Source organism: Peromyscus californicus, unplaced genomic scaffold (assembly GCF_007827085.1).
Source record: "Peromyscus californicus insignis strain IS unplaced genomic scaffold, ASM782708v3 Scaffold_11__1_contigs__length_118956290, whole genome shotgun sequence".
Classification (NCBI taxonomy): Eukaryota; Metazoa; Chordata; class Mammalia; order Rodentia; family Cricetidae; genus Peromyscus; species Peromyscus californicus.
Window position 1 is genome coordinate 72,765,365 of NW_026294402.1, and position 20,765 is coordinate 72,786,129.

The 20,765-nt window shown below is 46.1% G+C and overlaps 1 protein-coding gene across 1 annotated transcript in view; it reads left to right on the forward strand.

Moving 5' to 3' along the window:
- Elovl5 (ELOVL fatty acid elongase 5) overlaps positions 1 to 17,033 on the forward strand; it is a 71,226-nt gene extending 54,193 nt beyond the window's left edge. Inside the window, exons 4-8 of the mRNA XM_052714929.1 lie at positions 5,330 to 5,407; positions 6,390 to 6,561; positions 12,173 to 12,297; positions 13,949 to 14,083; positions 15,167 to 17,033. Coding sequence (XP_052570889.1) covers positions 5,330 to 5,407; positions 6,390 to 6,561; positions 12,173 to 12,297; positions 13,949 to 14,083; positions 15,167 to 15,310 — 654 coding nt within the window. The 3' untranslated portion in view covers positions 15,311 to 17,033. The remainder of the gene's footprint in view (positions 1 to 5,329; positions 5,408 to 6,389; positions 6,562 to 12,172; positions 12,298 to 13,948; positions 14,084 to 15,166) is intronic.
- Positions 17,034 to 20,765: the final 3,732 nt, after the last annotated feature.

Consider the following 20,765-nt stretch of genomic DNA (forward strand, 5'->3'; position numbering starts at 1 on the left):
CTGTCTGAAGCTCTTCTGAGAGGAAAGGGAGGATGTAGTCCAAGCACCTCCTCCCTCCTCACCCACACAGGGAGGAAGGGAGGAAAGAAGAGAGGGAATGCCTTTGCCAGAGAGGAAGCCTTGGACCTGATTCTGCAGACTCCACAGACCTAACTTTGCTACAAAGTAATGAAGTAGTATATGGGAAGGCCAAGGCTGCTCTTTCTTTCTTCCTCTCTTTCTGTCTGTCTGTCTGTCTGTCTCTCTCTCTCTGTCTCTCTCTCTTTTTTGAGATAAAGTCTATGTACACCAGGCTGGCCTAGAACAGAGATTCTCCTGCCTGTCTCCCCAGTGCTGGGATTAAAGGTGTGTGCCACCATGCCCATCTTCCCAGTTCCTGATTAAAGCAGGGCTTTGCAAAGCAAGACTAGATGAAGTAGTTTGGCTAAAGGAGAGTTTTAACCTATAAAGGACACTGGCAAGGGCTCCTGTTTCCACCCAGATTGTAGATTCTCAAGAACCAGAAGCAGAAATACCATACATTTGGCTGGAATCATATCAGACTTATGTGGTACCTACCAAAGGCTGTGCACCAGACTTCCTCATTTAACCTTCGGTCTCCATATTCCTGTTCTTTTTTTTTTTTTTTTTTTTTTTTTTTACTGTATGAACAGTTTTAAAAAAAAAAGGACCTCCAGCATAAAGAGGGCAGGGGCTGGTACTGAGAAGATGCCAGGCATACTTGCTTCAGGTCGGCCTGTTTGCTCTGTGCTGAAGATTGGTCAAGTGTGCAGGAGCGGTCCTCATGGGTAAACAAGGGAGGTGCCTTCAGCTGTGTCCGTGGTCATAGAAGGAAAAACACTTCTGAAGGGCCTGGGTGTGAAAGTATCCTCACAGGCTTCCTTGTGCTCTGGACATGAGATTGCAGATTGAAAGCTACCTGCTGCTGTGACTCCATTCATAATAGTGTCCAAAGTGGCCCGATACACTGTAGAGGAAATGGGTGCCTTTGAATTCAGAATAGCTTCTGATTACTTATAAATCAGATGTCTGCTAAGAAGATAGATACAGGTAAACGTTTAATTTCCCCCAGCATCCTTCATGGAGAGACTAGCCAAGAACCCAGAAACAGGCATGGAAGGCATAGAACTGCTGTGTGAGTTACCCATGTCATTTCTGTCTGTTTCCTCACTTAAAATGCTCACTTTTAGCAGATATAAAAGCATACACACCCCAGCAAGCAAATCTCTGAAATGTCTTAACGGCTCTTAGGAACATCCCTTGGGCTGTGATATGGTCGTATTCAAGCATTGAGAGCCTGCTTTCATGGCCTTTCACTGGTCTCTGCTCAGGGAATGATGTCCACATAACTTACCCACCTTTAACCACCCAAACCAGACAGCCCTTCCAGCATCTTGGGGCATTGGGGTAACGGGGTAGAACCAGGAGGAAAGAGCTTCTCCAATTAGACTCAAGTGCTTCAAATGACCTTGTTTCCCAAGAGGCGTTGGTAGCATTCCAGGAAGTACTGTGCCGAAGGTTAGACTTCATTTGTGGTTTGAAGTCAGTTCTCACCATTAAAGGTCGTTCGCTCCCTTCTTGCATCAAGCAGACCTCGCTGTGACTGATGCTCACCTACACTTTTCTTAAGGTGAAAAGATACACAGAACCTCCATTGGCTATTGAATTTGTCTCCTAGGAGAGAAGGAAGCTGCTCGCTGTGTTTTAATTATAGCTCTTCACACGCTCCTGGCCTAATTAAGGTTTGCTTTACTCCAAGGAAGGAGAAAGCGCATATGGCTTTACAGTGGGAGCTGCCCGTCCGTCCGTATCTTGGTTACTTCGGGAAAGCCACGTAAGAAATCCTCTCTTTGTTGTCCTTGGACCCGTTAGTGGTACAGGGAGTGTGAAGATCGAGGCAAGCTGTTTGGTGTGGCCTGCTTTTTCACTCGGAACCGTCCCTTAGCTGCGCCTCAGAAGCTCAGGGTCGATGGCTGTCCTTTCTCTGAGTACCTCGCTTTGTCCATCCTCTCGGGCCCTCTTGCTGCACCAAGTCTGCTGACACATAACATCTTGAGAGTCTCAGTGTGAGAAGGCTGCAGTCCAGGTAGCCTCCCCTCCACAAGGACCAGGAGAGGTGGAGGAATGGCAAGCTCAGGCCAAGAGCGTGGCCACCACAGGAGCAGCTGATGCTGTATGGGGCTGGCTGATGCTGACCGAGCTCACCACCCAGTGCCCACCCACACCCAAGTTCTTTATCCTCCAGAGGTGTTTTCCATAGAGATTTTCATTTTCCTCTTTTATCCCAGGCCATAGGAAGGGGCAAATGGGATTTTGAGTCACGTTGCTTATAGAAGGAAGTCCCAACTGGATTCCTTTAGAAACAAAAATGAAAATGAGGCACGTGCCTGGAGGGGTCTGCTGCTCCATTAACAAGAGTCTTCCTTGCTAAGAGGCACCTGCAGAATTCCAAGAGGTAGGCTCTTCCCTAAAGAACAACCCCGCCCCTGCACAAGGAGGTAGGGTCGAAGTCCTCAGTACCTGAATAAGTGTCGTACTCATGGTCATCCAACCCAGGATACCAAGATGGTAGCTGGGGAAAACAGTGATGGTAGGGTCTAGAATGTGACTTTTTTTATTTTGGGGGTTTTTTGTTGTTGTTGTTGTTGTTGTTGTTTGTTTGTTTGTTTTTGAGACAATCTCACTATTTACCTTAGCTTCCGTGGAACTTATTACATAGACCAGGCCACCAACTCAAAAGAGATCTGCTTGCCTCTGTCTCCCAAGGGAGATTAAAAATGGGTGCCTCTGCACCCTGCTAAATTCGACAACTTTTAATATGGTAAAATTTCAAGAGGTGTAGCAAGTGAAGGTAACAATTTTAGCACATTCTTTTTATTGCACATATTTATCCTCGTGGGAACTTTACTGCATTGTCTATGAGATTTTGGCAAGGAGCATGTCCTCTCTGTATCTCAGAAGATATCTAGCGTTTCTGTCATGGGGAGAAGGCAGGACAGTAAGCAGTGTATTCTGACGGCATGGCCCTCTCCGGTTAGGTCTCCTGCAGACACCAAGCCCACCTGCTCACCCTGCTTTCTGGTCCTCTTTTCGCTCTGGTTTTGTATCTTGAGTCTTGAAAGTTCTGACAGGTCTGTGAGAGACGGACCTAACTGGCCTTGAAAGAAGACACAAGACCAAAAATATATGCATGCCTAGGATGTTACCTCATCGTGCTGGTCTAGAAAAAATAGCATTGTGTGTGGTCTGTTACAGAGTCTAGCGTAGAAATTATTGAAAACTTGGAGAGAGAACCACTTAGAGATAATGGAGTCCACCCTCACTTTGACAGTGAAAGCACATTGCTGCCGGTCAGACCTTCCCAACCCACAGGGCTCTTCGTCTCAAGCATTCCAGACTCCTGGGCTGCTGTTTGGCCTTGAAAACTGTGTAAACTCTGAATGTTTTCATGTGGAGAAAGTAACAAAACAGAAGGAAAACATAAAAGAAGTCAAAAGAAACACCAGATGCTAGCTCGGCATCCATGTACCAGTGTAGCAGGCCTGGCATTTATTTCTCACGTTAAATGGGATGAAAATGTGACAGTGTGTCTTCCAGTCCTTGTCCAGACATGCTGCTCACTGTAGGGCATCTGTACTGTTCACCAGGCTGAGCAATTGTCTCCAGGGCAGTGGGCCTGAAGCCTCCTGGATCCTGACTCAGTTTCCCCTTCCCTCAGACCCTTTCTTACTGAGATCAGCAGCATGAAACTGCCAGTTTGCCGTCTGAGCTGCACACTGAATTCTCTTGAGACCTTTACAAGAGGCTCCTTGACGTTTCGGTTCATAGTCAGGGTAAGGCCAGGCATTAGTAATTCTTTAAAAGCTCCCAGGTGATCGTGCTGTGCAGCTACAATGGGACCCACAGCTGTTTCCAAATTTCATCTGATCAGAATCACCTGTTAAAACACTGGCCAGCTGGTAAATCTCAGCACTCAAGAGGTGGAGGCAGGAGGATCATTACTTCAACCTTGGCTACCTGAGACCCTACCTCTTCACACCCACACCCACACACACACACACACACACACACACACACACACACACACACACACACACACACACACACACCACATTGGGTTTCCTGCCCATAAATTTCAGAGTTATTGAGATCCAGGGTGGGGCCTAAGACTGTTACAAGTTGGAGGGCGGTGTCAACTCTGTGGTTGGGGACAGTTCTTTGAACCAACATCATTAGATTCTCTAGAATTTGTGATCTGGGTCCCTGAATGCCAGCCTTGGTGATCTAGGGTTTTAGATTCTGAAGGTGTGGGGTAGCTCAAGAATGCATTTCTCAGGGGCCCTGGGTACCGCTGGTGGTGCTGGACAAGGATACACACTTTGATCACTAGTGACTGGGTCCTTGTGTGTGTGTTTCATGCTTGCATGAGATGAGACTTAAAGCATACCATCTCAGCACCTGGCGTTCTGTGGTTATCAGGAACACTCAAGAGTGTTCCAGACTGTAGACGAAAGTAAACAAGCTTGGAGCTGTGGTTTTCATAGACAAATAGCATCCCCTGGGTGTTAGGAACATAGCAGGTGGGCAGCTTGGAAATAGAGTCATTCAAATAAACTTCCTGTCCTGACCATTGGAGTGGGTCTTCAGGTCTCGTAGGCTGCCCATCTCGCTGTGTGGAAACTGCTGAGGAAACAGGCCCTGGAAGGGAGCCAGTGAAAACTGCAGGACTATAACAGAAGCTTGCCCCTGGTTCTGGGGGTCTTCTGTGACACCACAGTGTGTGCAGATGGCTCATCCGTGAGTCCAGAGGGCGACACAGCAACAGGAAGTGGCAAGGAATAAGGAAGGTGGACTGTGTTGCTCCTGGTGTTTAAAGTGGGGTTTCCAGGCCAGTGGTCTTGGTACCGGCAATTTAGGGACTTGTTAGAACTACACATGCTTGTGCCCCCATGCCCCAGATAGTCCATAACTGGCACACTCACATCTGAGTGCACTCAGGTTTGAGAACCCCGGCTTAGGGAGAGTGGCATACGGAGACAGGATGCCATCTTGGAGTTGGACTGGTCTCAGGCATGCTGAGGCTCCAGGTAGAGGGAGTTTCTGAGGGCAGCAGCCTGGGAGTGACTTCAAACTCCCCTTCAGCCTTCCAGTGTGCTGACCCTGTGTGAATGCAGGTACAGTGTTAGACTTCTCTCTCTTCACAGTTCCCGAACTTGCCTCAGTACAGCCCCAAGTAACTTTCCACATACTTGAAACGAATGAGTTCATTTGAACAAAGTTCACTTGAACAGGGTTCTGTGCGGTAACTGTTTTTCTTCTCTTTTTTCAGTTGGTGACAGGTGTGTGGGAAGGCAAATACAACTTCTTCTGTCAGGGAACACGCAGCGCAGGAGAATCAGACATGAAGGTACTGTTTCAGGGGTGGGTGTGGGTGGGTGTGTCTGTGTGTGTTTGGTTTTTCAATAAAGAGCTTATACAAAAGGCGAAAAAGACCATACCCTCTCAATCCTGATAATTCTTGTTGACATTTTGAAAAGAGAAAGAAAGAAGTGCTGGGTGTGTGGTAGGAAAACGTGAACATGAATGGCATAAAGAGAATGAAAATGTAAGCCGCCCTCTCTGTAGAAGAAATTCTGTGAGCAGTTGACAGGGGAAGATTGTGTTTATCAGGTTTCATATTTACATAAAAGATCATTTGGATTTCAAATCATTCTTCTAAGTGCCTTCTGAGTGGTAGTATTAAAGGTGAAATCCAACTTCCACTCTGAGGATTGGAGGTTTTTTTTTTTTTTCACAGAAGGCTTACAGTCAAAGCTCAGCCTGGCCAGCATTTCCTTTGGACTTACTGATTGGACCAGCAATGGGTACCACACATTCTGGTTCCGTTTCTTCCATGATTCATGCTACCTCACACCAGTCCCTCAAGCCCAGAGCATCCTTCTCCCTCCTGGAAGTTCTGCACACTACTTCAGAAAAGTGCCGTTGAGGCTGGAGCTTCCCAGGGCCTTTGTGTTGACTTAGTTTTGCTTTGAGATGGGATCCTGTATAGCCTCAAATTCTATGTAGCTAAAGATGATCCTGAACTCTGGATTCTCTGGCTTCTACCTCCAAATCCCAGGATTGCAGGTGTGCGCTTCTTGTTCTTCTTAGAGTATGCTAGAGTGTCAGGAGCCCTTTGGAGACATCCCTGCTGTCCATCCAGAACTCCCAGGATAGCATGTTCATTGATTAAAGGGTGGCACCCACAGTGGCCGGAGCTCAGACACCCGAAGGCACCGGGAGCCAGCGGGGCTCTCCAGCTTTTTGTGTTGAGTGTACATGTGTGTAGCATGTCCCAGGTGACATTCCAGAAAAGCACTGGAGAAAAACCATAAACCCTTTGCTTGTAGATCATCCGCGTCCTCTGGTGGTACTACTTCTCCAAACTCATAGAATTCATGGACACCTTCTTCTTCATCCTTCGCAAGAACAACCACCAGATCACAGTCCTACATGTCTACCACCACGCCTCCATGTTGAATATCTGGTGGTTTGTGATGAACTGGGTTCCCTGCGGCCATTGTAAGTAATAGGGTGTTTGGGAACATATGATAGAGACAGACTGGAAACTTAGGCACTCAGCAAAGATGTTGTCTCTGTAAATTCCTAGGTTAAGCTTTGAATTTGTGTTCAGGTTTTTTCTTTTTCTATTTATTATTATTGTTTTAGTTAGCATACATTGTAAAGGGTTTCATTGTGACATTTTCATATCATTATAATTTTTTCTCACTTGTCCCTCCTCCGACTACCCTCTCATGTTCCCTTTCTTTACCCCTTTTGGTCTCCTCCTTTCTACTTTCTTAGAACATATATTAGACAAAGTAATCCTAAGCAGAAAGAGCAATGTTAAAGATATCACAAGGCCTGATCCCAAATTATACCACAGAGCCATAGTGACAAGAACAGTAGAGTACTGGTACAAAAGGGGGCACGTGGACTCAAAGAATAGAACAGAAAGAAGACCAGAAATCACACAGCTACCACATAATCTCTGACAAAGGTGTCAGCAGAAACACTCATTGCTTTTAAAAAAAAACAAACACAAATTATTCATTAGTAAATGGACTGTTGAATTCAATACACAGTTCATTAAAGGAAACACAAATGCCCAATAATTACTTTCAAAAAGTGCCCAACATCCTTTAGCTACCAGGAAAATGCAAGTTGCAGCTGCTTTGAGACCCCATCTCACTCTAGTCAGAATGGTTATCCTCAAGAAAACAAACCAATGGGGGATATAGCGGAGCGACAAGCCCTTGACCAGTATCAGTGAGGTCCTAGGTTCAATACCACTAGAGGCAAAATGCCGGCAAGGACATGGGCCAAGGGGAGCTGTTACTCACTTCCGGTGGCACTGTATCCTCATGGAGCTGATGTGGAAATCAGGAGGGAGGTTCCTCGGAAACTGAAGCTAAAACTACCATATGACCCTCCTATACTGCTCTTGGGTAAATAGCCAAGGAGTCCAAGTCAGCATACCACAGAGATACAAGTACATTCAGGGTTATTGCTGCTCTCTTCACGATAGACAACAAATGGAACCAGCCTGGATGGCCATCCACAGATGAAGGTCAACAGTGCACAGTGGAATTTTATGCAGGTATAAATCATGGCATTTGCAGGAAAATGGAGGCAACTGAATGTAGCCAGGCTTTCTTTGGACTGCCAGTTCCCAGATAATGATACGGAGACTTACTAAATATGAAAGCTTGGCCTTAGCTTAGGCTTGTTCCCAACTAGCTCTTAAAACTTAAATTAACCCATGTATATTAATCTACATTCTGCCACGTGGCTTGTTACCTCTGCTCAGTACCATGTGTCTCATTTCCTCTGTGTCTGACTGGCAAATCTCTGCCTCTGATTCCTTCCCAGAGTTTCTATCTCTGCCTGGAAGTACCGCCTATCCTCTCCTGCCCAGCTATTGGCCATTCAGCTCTTTATTACACCAATTAGAAGGTGCTTTGGCAAAACACGTCTTCACAGTGTACAAAAAGATCATGCCAGAACAAAGTGAAATGAGCCAGACTCAAATACTGCATGTTGTGTATCATATGTGAACCCAAATATAAAATTGTATATGTGCATGTATTAATGTGTAGGTCACAGAACTAGGAAAAGGATCATGAGAGAGGAGGAAGAGAGCTAAGGGAGATGGGAAATAATGAGGGTAATGGAGTGTATGTAAGACAGAGGGGACTGCTTACTAGGGAAGGTAGGAAGCCACCTGGACAAGAGGAGGGACAGGGAAGGACACCACCAGGAAGGGGAGCAAGCAAGAACAAAGTACAGCCAGGCGGTGGTGGCTCATGCCTTTAATCCCAGCACTTGGGAGACAGAGCCAGGCGGATCTCTGTGAGTTCGAGGCCAACCTGGGGTACAGAGTGAGTTTCAGGACAGGCACCAAAACTACACAAAGAAACCCTGTCTCGAGAAACCAAAAAAAAAAAAAAAAAGAACAAAGCACAGGGACAGAAATGTAGGAAGATGCCTCTGTGAAACCCATTATTTTGTATGCTAATTTAGAATTGAAATCATTAAAAAGACAAGCCTCTTCAATAGATGGTTCTGGAAAAACTAGAAATCCACATGTAAAACAATGGAACAGAACACAGATCTCTTGCTCTACCCAGAAATCAATCCTAAATAGATCAGAGGCTGTAAAGTAAAACCAGAAGTTCTGAACCTGTCTAAAGAAACCCAAGGCGCCGGGCGGTGGTGGCGCACGCCTTTAATCCCAGCACTCGGGAGGCAGAGCCAGGCGGATCTCTGTGAGTTCGAGGCCAGCCTGGGCTACCAAGTGAGTTCCAGGAGAGGCGCAAAGCTACACAGAGAAACCCTGTCTCGAAAAAACCAAAAAAAAAAAAAAAAAGAAACCCAAGGCATCAAGATACAGAAATAGGCAAGGACTTTGTGAAGAGGACCTGAGGTTTGCCTTTAATGAGTTTGTGTGGCCTAAGAGCACAGAACGTTCTCTAGCAGCCAGTGTCGTGTGCTGATTGGGTAAAATGAAGGAACTACCAGCCTGGGTTACATTAAGAAGTGGGGGATGGGTGGTCAGGTAAGTAACTCAGCAGGCAAAGGTGTTTGCTGCCAGGCCCAATGACCTGAGTCCAACCCCTAGAGCTCATGTAGTGGAAGGAGAGAACCAACTCCCACAATCCTTGTTCTGTCTAGTGTGGCAGGTGTGCATCAGGGAGCAAGGCCTGCTTGGCTACAGCACACGTTATGAAGCCCCCATACCCTCTCACTGAGTGGGGCTACCAGGGCGGTTTCCATAGCATGCACTGAAGTTTGCTATGGAACTTAAGGTTGGTTATGGTGCTGGCATTTGCATCTTCAGGTTCCACTTAGGATCCCAACAGATATCTCAGTCATGTGCTTTTTTATCCTGACATTGAAGAATTTGACTTAGAATCTTGGGATCTGCTAATGGATTCTCCTCTGCCCCCAGCATAGTTGCTGATTAACTCTGCCCACCAAGATTCACAGCTCTATCAGGTGTATAACTGGACAAAATTTTCTAAATGCAGTGCCTTTGCACTTGGGAGATAAGTGAGACCCTGGGAGGGTGGGTTGAGCTCAAACCCCGCCCCCTTTCTTTTTTATATTTTTTTTAATTTTATTTACCAACCACAGTTTTCCTCCCTCCCCACCCCCACCCACTCCTCAGAAAGGGTAAGGCCTCCCATGGGAGTCAACAAAGCATGGCATATCAAGTTGAGGCCAGGACCAAGCTCCTCCTCCCCTGCATCAAGGCTGAGCGAGACATCTCACCATAGGGAATAGGTCCCAAGAAGCCAGTTCATGTGCCAGGGACAGATTTGGTCCACTGCTAGGGGCCCCACAAACAGACCAAGTTACACAATTGTCATCCACATGTCGAGGGCCTAGGTCTGTCCCAGGCAGGTTCCCCAGCTGTCAGTCTAGAGTCCCTGAACTCCCATGAGCTTGGGTCAGCTGTCTCTGTGGGTTTCCGGTCATGATCTTGACACTGCACCCCACCCTCACCCCCTACCCCTGCTTGCTCATATAATCCCTCCTCCCTCTCTTTGATTGGACTCCAGGAACTCGGCCCAGTGCTTGGCTGTGGGTCTCTGCATCTGCTTCCATCAGTTACTGAATGAAGGCTCTATGATGACAATTAGGGTAGTCACCAAACTGATTACAGGAGAAGGCCAGTTTCAGGCACCCTCTCCACTATTGCTAGAGTCTTTGCTGGGTCATCCTTGTGGATTCCTGGGAGTTTCCCTGGTACCAGGTTTCTCCCTAACCACTTAATGGCCCCCTCTATCAAGATATCTCTTTCATTGCTCTCCTTTCCTGTCCCTCTCCCAGCTTGGCCTTCCCAATACCTCACATTCCCATCCCCCCCCTCTCCTCTACCCCCCCCCCCCCATACCCAGGAGATCTCATCTATTTCCCCTTCTTGGGGTGATCCATGTGTTTCTGTCAGGGTTCTCCCTGTTACTTAGCTATGGTGGTATTTTACTTGTACTGAAATGTGATTTTAATTGTATGTTAATAAATAAAGTTGCCCAGGGGTCAGAGCTATTAGAGCCATAGCAAGAGCATGGCAGTGGTGGTGCACGCCTTTAATCCCAGCACTTGGTAGACAGAGCTAGGTAGATCTCTGTGTGTTCAAGGATACAGCCAGCATTGGAGACATATGCTTTTAATCTCAATCCCAACCATAGAAGACCTGGAAGTCTCTACAGACAGGCAGTGACGAGGCAGTCATGTGTTTGGGTTTACAACTAATGAGAAGGCAGAACAGAAAGACTATATAAAGACAAACACACAGGAAGTAGCTCTCTTTCGGCGAGGTCTCAGTCTCTACAGACAGGCAGTGACGAGGCAGTCATGTGTTTGGGTTTACAACCAATGAGAAGGCAGAACAGAAAGACTATATAAAGACAAATACACAGGAAGTAGCTCTCTTTCGGAGAAGTCTCTTGGCTTAAGAGGCTAGCTGCAGGGTCAGGCTCTTAGCTCTGATCTCTTGGCTTTCTTCTTTGCGTTGGTTCTGTGTTTCTTATTTAATAAGACGGTTGGTTACATCTACACTTAGCTTCTCTGGGTCTGTGGATTGTACTCTGGTTATCCTTTGCTTTACATCTAATATCCACTTAGGAGTGAGTACATGCTGTGTTTGTCTTTCTGGGTCTGGGTTACCTCACTCAGGTATGATTTTTTTTTTTTCTAGTTCCATCTGTTTGCCTGCAGATTTCATGATGTCATTGTTTTTTTACCACTGAGTAATACTCCATTGTGTAAATGTACCACATTTTCTTTATCTATTCTTTGGTTGAGGGACATCTAGGTAAGCTCAAACACTCTTAAACTAGTGTTCATCCCTTACCACCTGTGGGTAAAGCTAGCCCAGATTCTAGTAGGGACAGCTCTGCATTTGATTACATTCAAAGAATATTTTACATTCCAACATATCTCGACAACTAGCCCCACCTGGCCCATGGAAAACTAGAGAGAGTGTACATGACCTCTGCAAGGGTACAGGACCAGCTTCTGTCATAGTCAGTAGAAACTCCTCCTAATATAAGTCCGTGTTTCTGGGGGGTGGGGCTTTGGTTCCTTAGTCACTGTTGAGGATGAAAGTGTAAAAAAATGTATTGTACTGGAAATTGAAAGTCATGATAAAATGGATCTTTCCTCTCCAAGGAACTGACTCTAGATTCTATTGTTAACCACAATCATAACTATAGTCCTAAGGAGTAACCGTAACTTCCAAGTCTCCTTAGACCTCAGCAAAGGGATGGAAACAGCATGCTGCCCATCACTTAGCCTCCCCCAGTATTCAGAATGGAACCTCTTAGGCATCTGGGAGGAGGAGTCCGCCTCCCCACCAGCCACACCTGCAGGTGCCAGGGCTGGGGCACGAGTAGTCATGGGGGCTTCAGCTGGCCAGTGGGATTAAGGTGTCCTGGTGGCTGCCTGCCCTGCCCACCTGAGTGGAAACTGACTTTTCATTACACATCGGTGTAGTACTATAGTTGCATTGGTTGTTGTCCTCTGGAATTTCAGAGGAGTTTCTCTAGCTCCAGAGTGTCTTGGATTTCCCCTGACTGTTAATTTACAAAACTCTAATGCATTCCCCCAATCCCCTTTGCTCCCACAGCTTACTTTGGTGCGACACTCAACAGCTTCATCCATGTCCTCATGTACTCGTACTATGGTCTGTCCTCTGTCCCTTCCATGCGACCCTACCTCTGGTGGAAGAAGTACATCACCCAGGGGCAGCTGGTGAGTAACTTAATCACTGTGCCCAGAAGTGGCTCCTTGCTGGCCACAGCCCTCTTCCAGGCCACACTGTTGTTTAATCAAATCCAGTTGATCTAGTTCCAGTTTCATCGGCAGATCAGAGGATGCTCTTGTTTCTAGTAGATGGAGAAACTGCTCTGGACTGGGGGTGCCTCAAGTCTTGAGCTCCCAACTTCAGATCAGTCTTAGCTCTTACTTTGTGTGTGTAAGCACATAATGTGCACACGTGTACCTGTGTGTGCTTTCTCATGTCCAAAATGAAGCTGAAAACTGCTTATCTGTCTTCCCAGGAGTTTCAGGTAGAACTTCCAAGGTGTTGAGTCCAGAGCCTTTGTAGCTTACTAGACAGTGAGCCTGTTGGCTAAGATGGGTACAAGGTGACTACTCTGACCCATGCAGCAGAGCACCTCCCACTGCTTCAGATGATGGGCCCTGGCAGAAGCAGGCCAGCAACTGTCTGGTCTGGATGGTTCTTCTCACCCTTCTTTCTTAAGCCTTGGCCAGTTGTCAGTATATTATTGGTGCACATTCCTTCCCCGTCATGAAGTCTTCCTGAGCTGATTAGTAATAGTACTGTTGATCAACACTGGCGCCTTTTGTTCTGGATGCCAAGTACTCATGCTAAGTAAATGATTTTTGTATGAGTTGTTTCAAATGTTGTCCCCATTCTGTAGGTGAACACGTTGAGGCAGGAGGCCAAAGCTGGCTGCAGGGGCAGGCACTGAGCCCCCCAGCCCAGGCTTGCCATACACATTGGTTCCAAATGAATCTAACGTAGATCCCCTGAATTCCATCTTGATTTCTCGAAATTTAAAAATAGCATTCTGAGACGCCCCTTCCGTATTTGGTATTTCATTATCACCTCTGCCAGCTGCTCTGCAGTCCCTTATTAATCTTCTTCTCACCTGTGAGGAAGGGCGATCGTTCTCTCGCCTCCTCTGCTACCAGGGGAGAAAGGATGCAGAGATGGATCGATGCCGTAGTCAGGGCTCTGGCAGACAGAATGTGGAAGAACACCGTGGGGCATTGACATCCTGCTGGGCTGTGTGCCATCTGCCTAGTTACGTCTTGTCTTGGAGGACTAGCCTGAAGAAATAGAGGAAACCAGGGAGCTGGTGGACGCTTCGGAGACGTCACCGGGCTGGCCTCACCCGTTGATCCTCCTGAAGGTGCTTTACTAGTCAGGTGGCCCTAACACCTTTTCAGTGTATCTCTACACGGGTCCACCGTTTTCCATGGTCACTCATCAGGAGTCCTCTGTGGAGCTGGCCTTTTGGCCAAGAAGAGTTTCAATGTTCATGACAGCTTTCACCACATCCAAGTGAACACAGATCCCGAGGAGGAAGCGTATCAGTCAGATCATGTGTAGCAAGTGACAGTCATTGGCCCCTTCAGACACATACCTCACGCCTCTCTCTTGTGTCTGTCGGTGCCAAGTCCCACAATAGGATGAAGGTGGTTTAATAGCTTTGAGGAGAGGGGGGGAGCTTAGAGAAGACACTTACATACAGTTTAGGATAAAATGTGGTCTAGAAGGCTGGCGAATGCTGGTTCCCAAACTTGGGTGGAAGCTCTGATACACAGTTCTGGTTGGAACCCCACCTGTGTTCAGCCCTGGCCTTTTCTCCTCTAGGTCCAGTTTGTACTGACAATCATCCAGACGAGCTGTGGAGTCATCTGGCCATGTACCTTCCCCCTCGGGTGGTTGTATTTCCAGATTGGATACATGATTTCCCTGATTGCCCTCTTCACGAACTTCTACATTCAGGTAACTCTCGCCTTTTGCTGGCAGCCGACCTCCAGCCTCTCACTCAGGAGGGCTCTGTCGGCCACTGCTGGTGCTGGCACTGTGCTCCGAAGGAGCCTTTGTAGGGATGGAGGGACCGCCGCCCACTTTGCTCTAGATACTGGAGCTGGGCATCCTGGGGTTCAGGTGGGAGATAAGCAGTGTGCTTTATTCCTTCCCTCTGGCCTAGTGCAGAGAAATAGAGGTGATTTTCAATCAAAAGTCTCAGGCCCACTGCCCTGCTTGTCAGAGCTCAGTGGCATTTCCATCGAAGTCCTCTGCTATAGTTGAAACCTACCTACCATTTGTCCCACTTTTCTTGCATGCCTCCTGCTCAAGTTGGGGGCATGAGTTTGGTCTCATGAAGTGATAGAGGTTTGCACACAGAGACTGTCTCTGGGGGCACCTGACCACTTGGCATACACTGATGATTCTCCTGCTTCTGTGGCGAGTGCCCAGTGGCTTCAGTCCCCACTGACCTGGGCAGAAGGTCCCAGGAGCAAGGGCAAAGGTCATGGGTCCTGAGCCAAGGCCAGTAGTATGGAACGGCCACCTGGAGGCTCAGCCACTGTTTCTCTTCTGGGTCCCCGTGCACCTGCGTGTGACTTGTTGACTCATGTTTTGCTGGGGCCTGACTGTGGGACCTTTCTCCAGTTGCTCCTAGCAGTATAGTACTTCGTACAAGAGGGCTGAGGTAGTAGCTGAGGCAATAAGACAAAATTAAAGGTAAGCAGTGACATCTGTGTTAGAGGAGCTACTTGTCGGGTGGGAGGAGCCAATTTGGTCATAGCCGGTCACTCTACCATCCAGTCCTGAAGAGGCAAAGGACAGTGAACATAAACTCTGGTTCGTAAATGTTTCTGTTGTGACCTCGGAGTCAGAGAACCTATGAGCTAGGCCTCAAAAAAAAAAAAAAAATCGAAAGTGTGATTGAAATAGAAAATGGTTATTGGAGCACAGGAATTACTTGATAAGGTTTATCATACAAGTAGAGCAGGCCTAGTTAGGTGCAGACTATTACAGTTCTCCTGGTTAGCAGGCACTCATCTGCCTTGTACATTTCAGACCTACAACAAGAAAGGGGCCTCTCGGAGGAAAGAGCACCTGAAGGGCCACCAGAATGGGTCCACGACTGCGGTCAACGGCCACACCAACAGCTTCCCCTCCCTGGAAAACAGCGTGAAGCAGAGGAAGCAGAGGAAGGATTGACAAGCGGAGGCGACCCCTCCGGACCACGGCGTGTGATTGTAAGCACAGTATGAGTTGTGCCCTGACGCTCGTAACAGCTGCTGTCACTAGTCTGGCCTACTGTAGTGTGATTTAGGTAGGGCCTTTTTCATCAGTTCCAAACCCCTAGAGTATGTATACAGATTATACAAGTAGGCATACGATTTCTCCCATTTCTGGGCTCTCATCGACCCCTGCGCTAGACTGTGGAAAGGGAATGTTATTGTAGTATACGACACTGCTGTTGCCTTATTAGTTATAACACGATAGGTGCTGAATTGTGGTTCACAATTTAAAACACTGTAATCCAAACTTTTTTTTTTTAACTGTAGACCATGCATGTGATTGTAAATGTAAATTTGTACAATGTTGTTAACAGTAGAAAAACACACATGCCTTAAGACTTAAAAAAAGCAGGGCCCAAAGCTTACTAGTTTAATTAGGGTAATGTTTCAACTTTGTATTCATTTGTAATAGCTCTGTTTAGAAAAATCAAATATGTGATTTATGAAACTAGCGTGTGATGTGTAACGTCAGGTGACTTGGAGATGCGAGATGGACAGCACCTTCCGTTTTCTGATGCTGGCTTTGAAGAGGCAGTCTAGTGGGACAGTCAGCTTAACTTTTTAACAGATCTTATTTTTTTATTTTGAGCGCCACTGTTAATGTGTTTTAAAGAGGTGGGGAAAGGGTCCAAAGCAGTCTGGAGACACTTGCATATCTCTTCTTGGTCCCCCAGAGTCTAGGGCGACGGTAGGGTGAGCAGGCCACTTGACACTTCTGAAGTGCTTAGTGTTTTTATACAGGAGACGGAAAGTCCATTCTCCATCCCTCCATTTGGGAAGAAGAGAAATACCTTTCAGGAAGGGTGATTAGACACTCACCATGTGACCGTCACACGGACCAGCGATGGGGAACTGGTTGCCTGGGTCCATATTTTTTATTGTTTTTCTGTAGTGCTATTTTGACATATACTTCCTTTTAAAATGTGCCTAATTTACCAAAATTTACCAAGAGACCAGGAAGCACCTTAAGTATTTTGAGGTAAAATTAAAGAGGTAGCTAGAGCATGAAGGAACCGGGCATTTGGGGAGTGATTTTATTCAGTGTATATCTTGGCAGCATTTATAATTTTTTTTTTTCTGCTTAGCATCTAAAGATTGGTTTCAAGCGCTTGTTTCAAAGTAACAGACTACTTATCTTGAAATCGTGTCTCGTGCACCTGAGGCGGTGATCATACAGATGAGGACTCTTAAACGTGTGTCGTTTTTAAAGTGTTGAAAGTTTAGCCTTTGAATACCTTCTGCATTGAAAAAAATTTTGTTGAACCACTCACGACACATCTTAGCAGATGATTGACAATGTATAAACTAATTGTGGGTTTGATATTTATGTAAATATCAGTTTACCATGCTTTAATTTTGCACATTCAATTATAAGGAGCCAATTGGTCCTAATTAGTCTTGTGGGTTTTCTGTTTGGAAGGAGTTGCAGCATCTGTTTACATTTACCTTATGAAATCTAGAATGTGTATATTTGTGTGTGTCTTCATCCTAGGTACCAGTTTGCAGGTGTCTTTACATATTTCAGTACAAAAACTATAACATTCAGTAGTGTGCTGTCAACGTGTGCTTAGCCTGTCTGGATATACCCACACTGTTAAATAATGTCTAAACATTAATCATTAAAACATTTTTGATTACCAGTGCTGTGTTTTCATTGTTGATGTGCTGCCAGTTCTGAAAGACTGGAGGTTGGTCAACTCCATCGTTTTATAGGCACTTAGGGAGTGGACATGAGTAATGCCATATGGGAAGTGGTTGGACTAGTCAGGGTTCTCTAGAGGAACAGAACTTACAGAATGCATGCATGCGTGCATACGTACGTACGTACATACGTACATACATACATACATACATACACATTTTAGATTTATTAGAATGGCTTACAGGCTGTGGTCCAGCTAGTCCAACAATGGCTGTCTACAAATGGAAGACCCAAGAATCCAGTAGTTGTTAAGTCCATGAGACTGGCTGTCCCAGCTGCTCTTCAGTGTACACTGAAATCCCGAAGCAGTAGGATCTAATGTCAGTGAAGGAGTGGATTTGCTAGCGAGAGTGAGACAAGCAGGCAAAGGGAAGAGAGCTTCCTTCTTCCGTGTCCTTTATATAGGCTGCTAGCAGAAGGTGTGGTCCAGATTAAAGATGATGATTAAAGTAAGATCCAGATTAAAAGTAAGTCTTCCCACTTCAAGTGATTTAATTGAAATTTTTTATTTTTTAAAGATTTATTTTTTATGTGTATGAATGTTTTGCCTGTGTGTGTGTGTGTGTGTGTGTGTGTGTGTGTGTGTGTGTGTATGTGTGTGTATACATACATATGTGTACCATGTGCCCAATCAAGTCAGAAAGTGTTGGCTCTCCCGCAACTGGAGTTATAGATGGTTGTGAGCTAGCATGTGGATGCTGGGAGTTGAACTTAGGTCTTCTGCAGGAACAACCAGTGCTCTTAACTACTGAGCCATCTTTCCAGATACCAAATGATTTAATTAAGAAAAAAAAAATCAGGGTTAGGGATTTAGCTCAGTGGTTGAGCCCTTGCCTAGCAAGCGCAAGGCCCTGGGTTCAGTCCTCAGCTCCAGAAAAAAAAAAAGAAAAGAAAAAAAATCCCTCACTGGTGTGCCCAGCCATTTGGGTTTTAGTTACTGAACAACCAAGAGTTGCCATCCCAGCGTGCTACTGCTTCCCATGAGGAAGAACCCCACAGGATAAAGCACAGGATCTCCCAACCCTAGCTGCACCCCCACGAGAGGTTCCAGCTCTGAATACATTCCTGGATCCTTCCTGGCATCCCACACACTCCCTTCATCTTTGGGCTGAGTTACTTTTCTCGTTGTAGATTGTATGTGCACATTTTTCTGTGAAGGGCAAGCTAGACAACATCTCAGTCCACGTGGAAGCTACTCCACTGAGCCACTGTGGAGTACAAAACAGCCACAGGCATGTAAGTGAGTGGGTGTGGCTGTCCTGACACTCCGTGTGCAAAACAGAAGACCTGTGCCATGGATTGCTGAGTGTGCCGGAGAGTGATGGGTTCCCTCCTTCATCCCCGAGTTTCATAACTCCTGCCCCAGGCTTTCCTCTCCCATCCCTGTCTACAGTGAGGTGGATGATCTAAATGCCTCATCTTTCCCAGGGAGACTGGTGGCCGAGATGCCCCATTCCCCTCCACACCACAGCCTGAACCGTAGGCTGGAGCTTTTATATATGTCAGTAATACTTTCAAATGTCACCTGGAAACTACACTAGTAAATGGCATGTTAAAAGATTACTAAGGGAATTATTGGAGGTTGGTTAATGGTGATAAAGAATCAAATCAAGTCAGCAGTTCCCCCTTTATGTCTAGAACAGAGGTAAACGACAGGAATTAGAGTAATAGAAAGCAAAACAGCCACGTCTGTTGGCACAGAGGAGGCAGAGTGAGGAAGATGATGGTAACCTAGGCGAGCCTAGAGTTCCAGGCCAGCCAGGATTACATAGAAAACCCCTTTCATCCCGAAAGAAAAGTAAGGAGAGGAGAGAGATGAGAGAAGAGATCGAACTGGCATATCTCGCTGAAAAGACCAGTTTGTTAAGCCACAGTCTAGCGCTCCCTGGCCAACAATGTCCTGAGCTGAACTCGGGGCTGCCACCATCACACCAGTGGTGACTGGTTTCTCTTCCACTGCTGGACTGGTAATCAAAACATTTGGAACATCAGCCCCGGGGCTTGCATGGGCTCTCCTTGTTACAGATTCTGACCTGCTGACCTTTGCCTCCCCAAGACAGTGTTCGGTTTCATCTCCTGGAGCTAGCTGTCAGTCTCCTTCCCTGGAAGGCGAGAGTGGGCAAGGGGAGAGAGAGCCAGGCCAGTTCCTTTTCTCTTCTCTGAGTTCTCTTGAGCCTTGCAGACAGGAGCTTCCTCCCCGGCAGCCTTCCTACCATAGGGGAGGTGGCAGAGCCTAACTGGAAGAGCATAACTTGGGGATCACAGGGGCTCTTAGCCTCTTCTCCAAGCACCCCACTCATTTCTATCCAGCACAATCTGCTGCTTTACTCGTGAGGCCTTGATTGGCTGCTCCAGGACCGTGTCACAGAGGGATGGCGTGTCTTTCGTTGAATCAGAGTTGAAAGCCTTATGAGTCAAAATGTTCAGTCTGCATTCACAGTTTTGCCAGATTTCCCTTTTTATTATTTTAATTTTTTTCACACAAGTATATATAATACATTGACCATATTCCCTCATCCCCACATTTCTTTATGTCTTTTTCCCGTTAGTCTCCTTTGTTTCCCTAGGCAGTGTGATTCTACTTGGCTGTCCTGGAACTCACAGAGATCTGCCTGCCTCTGCCTCCCAAGTGCTGGGATTAAAGGTGTGTGCCACCACCGCCTGATGGAAGTGAATGTCTTAGACTGATTTTTTTTTTCCATTGTAATTTTCATTGGTGTTGCATTGAATGAGCACACTGCTTTTGGTAGTATAGCCAATATTAATTCTAATTCATATGCTTTGTTTTGTGAATGAGATTGCTACCCTGAATTCTTTTTTTTTTTTTTTTTTTTTTTTTTTTGGTTTTTCGAGACAAGGTTTCTCTATGTAGCTTTGCGCCTTTCCTGCATCTCACTCTGTAGACCAGGCTGGCCTCGAACTCACAAAGATCCGCCTGCCTCTGCCTCCCAAGTGCTGGGATTAAAGGCGTGCGCCACCACCGCCCGGCTTACCCTGAATTCTTACTGCACTTCCCTTTGGTCTACAGGAAGGCTGTTGATTTTATTTCCTTTCTTGTCTTAAAGCACTTACTGAATAAGAGTGGAGAAAGCTCATACTCTTGATTCTCATTTTAGTGAAAGTGCATCGAGTTTCCCCCATTTAGTGGAATGGTGGCTGTAGGTTTGTTGTGTAAAACCTTTTTGATGTTGAGAAGTTCCTTCTTCCCTTGGTCTCTTCAGGGCATTTATCATGAAGGGATGTTGGATTTTACCAAAAATCTTTTCTGTATTTATTGAGATGTTCCTTGAGTGCATTTATGTGATGTGTTAAACTGGTTGATTTGAATATGTTGGATTATTTCCACATCTTTAGAATGAAGCCAGCATGATCATGATGAATGATCCTTTTGATTTGTTCTTGAATTCAGTTTGCAAGTATTGAGAATTTTTGCCTTTAATCAGGAAGATTAGTCTCTAATTTCTTTGTGTGTTGTTAATCCCACCAGTTGAGAATAAGCCCACTACCACAATTTAAAGTCAAATTTGAAGCAAACTTTAATTAAATACTGGCCAGATGGATGGACTCTGGCCAGGTCCATCTCTGGATTTCCAGAAAATAACCCCTAGTCATGTTTCACAGGGGCTTAAAAAAGCAAACCCCACAATTCACAACATTTCTCATCGGGTCC